The following is an 8,143-nucleotide window of genomic DNA, read 5'->3' on the forward strand; positions in this document are numbered from 1 at the left end:
TTCGCCAAACGTCGGGAAAAGGCAACGCACGGGCACATCCGCAGGGAGAGCATCAGCTTCGTATCTCAGAGTTCTGTCTAGATCGTGTGGGGTCTGACATTTACATTCATCCAGAGCGACTTACAATCAGTAGTTACAGGGACAGTCCCCCCCCGGAGACACTCAGGGTTAAGTGTCCTGCTCAGGGACACGATGGTAGTAAGTGGGGTTCGACCCTGGGTCTTCTGGTTCATAGGCGAGTGTGTTTCTGTAGGGGCAGCAGTGGCCTAGTGGTTAAGGAAGCGGCCCCGTAATCAGAAGGTTGCTGGTTCGAATCCCGATCTGCCAAGGTGCCACTGAGCAAAGCACTTTTTGACAGTTTGTCTCGCACTGAAACATTATTACAAAAGCTGTTGGGAATAAAATGAGCCATATCTTGTAAAAAAAGAAAAAACAAATCTTGATTAGAAATATATTTCAGCGCCACTTCGGGTCAATTTGTGCACAAGCGACGAGACTTCTGTCAGGGACTGAAGGGGCAGTGGTGGCCTAGCGGTTAAGGAAGCGGCCCCGCAACCAGAAGGTTGCTGGTTCGAATCCCGATCCGCCAAGGTACCACTGAGGTGCCACTGAGCAAAGCACCGTCCCCACACACTGCTCCCCGGGCGCCTGTCATGGCTGCCCACTGCTCACTCAGGGTGATGGGTTAAATGCAGAGGACACATTTCACTGTGTGCACTGTGTTGCTGTGTATCACGTGTGACAATCACTTCACTTTCTGTAGTCCAAACGTCGAGACGACGTCACTCGAGTCGCTTTTTGACTTTTGCCACAGTCTCTTTTCCCAGAAGAACACCTGCTGCCTCCGCTGTCGCACCTCGGGGCAACGGCAACGTGCGGATCTGAGATGCTGCCTGACAGACGTGACGTCAAAACCCTCCACACACACACACACACACACACACACACACACACACACACACACACACCTCAAACAGCTACTTACATGGGATTAATCATCTCTTGGTACTAAAAGAACGTGTCACGAGCCAGTCACGGCGTCACCGCGGGTCGGAGGGGCAGAGCGGCGCCCCAGGAAATCCACCGGCAGGCGAAACTGACACGCGCGTCGGTTAACCGCGAAAAGCCCGCCGGCTGCGGCCTCCCACCCAGCGGCGACTGTAAATTACCAACGGAGGTCGGCGTTCTGAAATTCACGATATTAATCACCGTAGACACTGCGCCAGTTTTAACGGCACGATCGCACGACTTTTACTACATCGTCGTTCCTTTAATTCCGGCCCACGTAGAACCTGCAGTGCTAGACCCAGCTCCCCGCGGGCCGCGGGACGTCCAGACCTGAAACGCTGCCGTGGAAACGTTGCCGAACGCCAGAAGGTCACACGTAGCTCGGCTGTTTTTTTTTTTTTTTTTTTTTGCCCGCTCTGACGCGAAAGCCACAGAAGATTGTTCCGGAGCTGTAACGGCATCGCGTCCCCGGCCCGGCCCCCTCAATTATTCATGGCGCGGCGATTCTGCGGTGCGGCGGGACGAGGGACGGGGGAGCTGGCTGGACGCCAGGTGTTTTCTTCTGGTTTCACAACTTTGGACCTGTAACGACGCAGCTCAGCGGCGGCTCCACTTCTCCAGGGCGGAGGACCTGCCGGACGGTTTATCCTCCGTTTTCACGAGAACGAGAGAGAGAGAGAGAGAGAGAGAGAGAGAGAGAGAGAGAGAGAGAGAGAGAGGGGGAAAACCTGCTGACAGGAACCAGGGGCGTCCCGTAAATAACCTGTCGTTTCAGCAAAATGCACACGCAGCACCCCCATAAAAACAGGAAACGGGACCCACAGATTAACACTCCCGACCCTAAACCAGCCCGAACAGAGCGAGGCGACTGGACCTCGGCAGGGCGCCAGCAGGGAGGAGCCAGAGAGGGAAAAGGGTCCGTCTTGACAGCTGTACGCGCACCGAAGTGCTTTAGAGAACACTTAAGGGGTGGTAGTAGTCTAGCGGGTAACACACTCACCTATGAACCAGAAGACCCAGGTTCAAACCCCACTTACTACCATCGTGTCCCTGAGCAGGACACTTAACCCTGAGTGTCTCCAGGGGGGGACTGTCCCTGTAACTACTGACTGTAAGTCGCTCTGGATAAGGGCGTCTGGTAAATGCTGTAAATGTAAATGTAAAAAGCCCTGTGATCTGATTACATATCTACATGATTACAGACAGATAATGAGGGAACAGCCCCCAACCGGGGCAGCAGTGGTGGCCTAGCGGTTAATCAGAAGGTTGCCGGTTCGAATCCCGATCCGCCAAGGTGCCACTGAGCAAAGTACCGTCCCCACACACTGCTCCCCGGGTGCCTGTGATGGGTTAAATGCAAAGGACACATTTCACTGTGTGCACCATGTGCTGTGCTGCTGTGTATCACAACGACAATCACGTCACTCTCACTCTCTCGCTTTGGCCTGAACCAGTCGGCGAGCTTGTGTCCTTTTCCTTGTTCAATTTTAGAATACGTTACATGCACGTACCAGCTTAGGTGAAACGTGCGCTCTGAAAACGTAGCGTGGCTACGTCTTGAGTCTCCGAAGGCCCGTAACAAGACGGCACGCGACGTGGCGCACATCCATCATACGGAAATGCGAAAAAGAAATTCACACGTGGCTCACGGGGCACTGAAGAAGCCCGCAGGCGTGGACGCGGCCCGCGTAAAGGAACAAACGCGATACACTGACAACCATTTAATCGGCGCAATTAAACGCATTTCTATCCACTTATTAACGGGTGGCGATTTACAGCCGGCTTTTGAGTAAACGCCACAGGCGGCCACACCAGTGTGTGTGTGTGTGTGTGTGTGTGTGTGTGTGTGTGTGTGTGGTCCTCAGACGGTTTGTGGTGTTTACGGTGGGCCAGCTGTATAAACCGTCCGGAGCCGAGGGAGTCGAATTTCCCCTTATCGGATGAGGGCACCAACGCCGCATGCGTATAACGGAGAGCCTCACACATCCCACAACTGAACCGAGTCGACCGGTTGTGCCGAGCAGCGCGGCGTTGCAGATAAACGACCCGGTTATCGGAGTCGTTATCTGACGATATGACATTCTCCTTCACGCTTCGTAACAGTCAAAAATTCAACGGAACTGTAAACAATGGCGCCACAAGGTACATTGCGTCCGTAGCGCCTGGACGCGTTCCTCACCCGTCCCTCTCTGAACCGGGACGAGGAGCCGGAATACGATCTTTACGGTATTTATCACTCGGGGGGGTTCACTTTCCTGCTCGGCAGCGCAATGACGGTACCTGAACCTGGGACTTGTGGTCTTCTGGTGCCAAACAAACCACGCTCTGGACCTAAAGGCCTGCAGAATCTCACGCTTCAACCCGAAGACCAGTGAGCGTAACGCCGGTGTGGACGGAGCAAGCTCATATGGACGCCGCAGATGGAAAAAACATGAAGACACGAGGAAGATCTGGGGCGGCGGCGGTGGCCTGGGGGCCCCGTAATCAGGTTCGAATCCCGATCCGCCACCGAGCAAAGCACCGTCCCCACACACTGCTCCCCGGGCGCCTGTCATGGCCGCCCACTGCTCACTCAGGGTGATGGTTAAATACAGAGGACAAGTTTCACCGTGTGCACCGTGTGCTGTGTTGCTTGCGTCCATTAAAATTCGTTTAGAAAAAAAAAATACTCATTAATAAACCAACTCCGTTCCTTCATCACGCCAACCAAGGCGGCGGTCCGGTCTAGAGCAGAAAACGTTCCTGCTCTACGGGGTTTATCGTCTGGTTCGCTTCGCCTCGACTTCCTGTTGGAAAAAGGGCTGCCCGGCACTACGCACAACGGCACCGCCGAAGCGAGAGAGACCTGCCACCAGCGGCGGGGAATTTCAATGAGGGGAGAGCGCGCCGTCACATTCAGCCGGCTGGGGGGGGGCGGAGGCGCCGAGAGTCGGAATAAAGGGCCCGGCGTTCCCACACCGGGGGACGGACAGAACAAGAGACCAGACCCGTTTCACGGATAATGCCAACGGAGTCCAAATCCTTCTGCAACTAAACTACTTTTAATCTGTGGCAGGTAGTAGCCTAGCGGGTAACACACTCGTCTATGAACCAGAAGACCCAGGTTCAAACCCCACTTACTACCATCGTGTCCCTGAGCAGGACACTTAACCCTGAGTGTCTCCAGGGGGGGACTATCCCTGTCACTACTGGGTGGTAGTAGCCTAGCGGGTAACACACTCACATATGAACCAGAAGACCCGGGTTCAAACCCCACTTACTACCATCGTGTCCCTGAGCAAGACACTTAACCCTGAGTCTCTCCAGGGGGGGACTGTCCCTGTAACTACTGACTGTAAGTCGCTCTGGATAAGGGCGTCTGGTAAATGCTGTAAATGTAAATGTACTTTATAAACCAGATGTTCTGGCGATAAAAGCAGGAACGCGACACCGGTGGAGTGGGGTGGGTTTAAAGAATTTACACTGGGCGTGCAGAGACAAGCAGGGGGCTCCGATTGTCTCTCTGCGGAGAAGGACGCCGTCCACACTTGCATTGGGAGTGACCTCCTGTACGCCCCTGAAACAGGGTGGTAGTGGCCTGGTGGGGTAACACACTCGCCTACGAACCAGGTTCAAACCCCACTTACTACCATTGTGTACCTGAGCAAGACACTTAACCCTGAGTGTCCCCAGGGGTACTACTGGTTGTGAGACACTCTGGATAAGGGCGTCTGGTAAACGCTGTAAATGTTAATGCCATACGCGATGTAAAGTTAAGATGACATTGCGGCATCCGCTCTGCCCCCAGACAAAGCCCCGCGTAACCGGAGGACTCGGTGGCGGCGGCGGCAATTTACGGAGTGGAATTACAGTAGAAGAAGGGAGCTGGGACGCTGCGGCGTCGCGACACCGTAATCTGCTCGGCCAGGGCCGTTTATAGGCGACACCGACCTAATCCAGACACGTCTGCAGGCGATCTGTAACGTAATCCCAGAATATTGCACACCGTTAAAACGTTATTCACATTTACGTCCAGAGCGACTTACAACCAGTAGTTACAGGGACAGTCCCCCCCTTAACACTCAGGGTTAAGTGTCCTGCTCAGGGACACGATGGTAGTAAGTGGGGATTGAACCTGGGTCTTCTGGTTCATAGGCGAGTGTGTTACCCGCTAGGTTACTACCACCCAGTAGTTACAGGGACAGTCCCCCCCTGGAGACACTCAGGGTTAAGTGTCCTGCTCAGGGACACGATGGTAGTAAGTGGGGTTCGAACCTGGGTCTTCTGGTTCATATGCGAGTGTGTTACCCGCTAGGGTGTAACACATACACTCTTATAAGTGTATTGAGAGTTAACGGAGCGCTTTAAATAAATACCTTGCATGTTTATTAGCCACTTGGAGGAAAGTATTTCTATTGCATCTGTCATTTGGAGGCTGTGTACGCGACACATTTGTCGAGGATTTATGCTTATTTGGGTTCCGTTCGGAGCTAAAAGCTAACAGCGCCGCACAAGGCTCAGAAAGTGACAGAAGAAGCGGAAAAAAAAGTGACAAATTGACTGTAACGCGGGCGAAAGGCGTTCTAAAAACGTTCTCCGTCGACGGTCCTCGACACCCCGTGAGCTGTCGCTCGGCTCGTAAAAGATTAAAACAAAAAAAGATCACGGCGATAAAAAAAAAAAAAAAAAAACCAAAGAGCGGCGGGCTTAGCGGAAGGCGACGGAGCCGCGACAGAATAAACGCTGAATAAACGACAACGGGGCCGCAATAAATAGTTAAAAAACGGTGACAAAAACAAAAAGTAAAAACCAAGGGACAAAAGTAAAAGTTTGTCTTTGCCGCCCGCTGACTCCGCGTAGTCGGGAGCTAGCCAGGCTAACGGTAGCAGCTAACAGTTTAAAGGGTGAATTTTCCAAAAGCGTCGAGCTGGCCGACAAACGCGTTTAAACTCTTTAAATGTTGTTTAACGCGAAGCAATAAGAAGAAGAAGAGGAGGAGGAGGAGGAGGAAGAGGGCCACACCGCCTGCGCACGGAGAACCTGTATGGGGAGGGGAACAACCAGCTGAAGCCCGTCTCTTCTTACCTTGGACGCGTTTTCAAATCCCGCAGTTTAAACGCGAACTTCCCACGGACCGCGACGCGGCGCCATCGTTAACTCTCGCTCACACCGGCGACGTCCGCCGTCCGCGCATTATGACGCGCCGAGCGCCGCCGAGTGCCCCGCGGGCTGCGTCCGGACTCGGAGCCGGTGCTGCCGGTGCTGCCGGTGCCAACGCGCGGCCGGCCAGCGTCAGCAGGCGGCCGGCCACGACCGGGCATGCGCGGAGAGCCCCGGTCAGCGGGGCACAACACTGCCCCCTGCGGCCCAGAGTCGGTGGTGCAGCGCCACAGAATGAAGTTCAAATGTTTACGTTAAACAGGTCAGTTCTTCATTTCTAGTTAAATCTGGCACGGAGTAACACTTTATATAGTACGGAGGGGGACTGTCCCCGTGACTTCTTATTGTAGGTCAGTCTGGATAAGGGCGTCTGATAAATGGGTGGTAGTGGCCTAGTGGGTAAGACACTCGCCTGTGAACCAGGAGACCCAGGTCCAAATCCCACTACCATCATGTCCCGGAGCAAGACACTTAACCTTAAGTTGCTCCAGGGAGACTGTCCCTGTAACTACTGATTGTAAGTCGCTCTGGATAAGGGGGTCTGATAAATGCTGTAAATGTAAATAGGCTTAATGGTGTTGTTTGATTACATTGTTAATTTAAGTTAAACCATTCGGTGATTTATTGTATAATAATTACATGTTTATTACAATTATATGTTTACGAATGTAAAAGAGTATTTCTGTGTATTTATTTTTTTAGAACAACGCAGTCAACATTGGTACTAGTATTAGCTTGTGAATTGTCAGTATTTTACAGCTTATTAATTCTGGCATGACTGAATAAATGACCGAAGGAATGAAGGTAATGAAGCAATTGCTTAACACCATAGGAACTGTGGCTAATCATTGACAAATGTGAAATGTTTACCAAGAAATAGTTTAAAGTGTTGGTTTTCTTTCAAACCCCTGGTGCGTCAGTGCTTTAAAGTGACAACTAAGGACAAAAATATTGCAAAACACGTTTTCTGTTTCCTGACATGGTACCAAATCATTTCCTTCCTGTCATCTTTATTTACTATGCAGAAACTAGATCATCTTAAAGCTGTTCGCCACCTGCATCTGTTCAGCACTGCTCTTTCACGTTGCGACACAAGTAAAAGAACCCAAAAACACTCACCATTCGTGAAAGCCATCTAAGTTGCCATCAACTTATGATCCAAAAAGTCCATAACGTTAAATAATCGCAGAGGACAGTTTTGGTTCCCAGGTGACAACAGCTCATGCAACCAACTTTTCTGGTTTTTCACAGACATGCGTACGTACAGGTCTTCCTCCACTTTCCCGACACTCCCTCACAAATTCGAAGGACTGATGCAATAACCCTGCCTACGTAACAGCCTATTCAGTGCTAAAATAGCAGCTATTGAAAGACACGCAAAATGAAAAAAGAAACGTGGCCTAATATATGCATCAGCGTCATCTGTGAATACAGAATGAAGCCGTTACAGAAAAAAACAGATACAGCACTTTGCAGTAGACCAAATGTCCAGGAAGGGACTATCTAAAAGTGTAAAGCACACAAATAACTATTACAAGGAACTGAAAGGGCCAATAATTTATTTTTATTGGCGAAATAGTTTATATGTAGTAATGTGATAGAATAGCTGGGTGTCAGTCTCTCACAATTCTGTAAAATAATGAATGGAAAGTCTACAGATGGAGAACAACACTGTGTTGCTGAATAATAGAAACGTAACACGTCATTGTTCAATAAAAATATGCGTTACGTAAATCTATATTTGATCACTTTTTTGTTGTATTAACAAAATAGCTTGCAGCTTACACAGACCGGGTTTTTTTCACTGGTTTGAATGGGCTTGCAACACTTTTGCACGGTACTGATTATTAATATTACACACTGGTAATGTGCCAATTAAGATATGCAAGAGATATAATTATGGACATAGCTGCCGATTGCGTTAATACATCCTTTGCTGTTAGCTTTTGTGTCTGGTTTCAGTCTAGGAGTTCTTAAAAACATCTAGACAACAATA

General features: G+C 50.6%; 1 protein-coding gene across 2 annotated transcripts in view; it reads right to left on the bottom strand.

Annotated features, from left to right (window-relative positions):
• evi5b (ecotropic viral integration site 5b) overlaps window positions 1-7,413 on the bottom strand; it is a 40,012-nt gene extending 32,599 nt beyond the window's left edge. The window contains exon 1 of one of the 2 annotated variants that reach the window (XM_028961503.1): window positions 7,267-7,413. In XM_028961503.1, the coding sequence (XP_028817336.1) occupies window positions 7,267-7,269 (3 nt within the window). In that variant the 5' untranslated portion in view covers window positions 7,270-7,413. Of the gene's footprint in view, window positions 1-6,072; window positions 6,285-7,266 lie in introns of those variants that run through there. The other variant, XM_028961506.1, reaches the window with a different exon arrangement.
• Between the last annotated feature and the right edge of the window lie 730 nt (window positions 7,414-8,143).

This window comes from Denticeps clupeoides, chromosome 19, assembly GCF_900700375.1.
Source record: "Denticeps clupeoides chromosome 19, fDenClu1.1, whole genome shotgun sequence".
Lineage (NCBI taxonomy): Eukaryota > Metazoa > Chordata > Actinopteri > Clupeiformes > Denticipitidae > Denticeps > Denticeps clupeoides.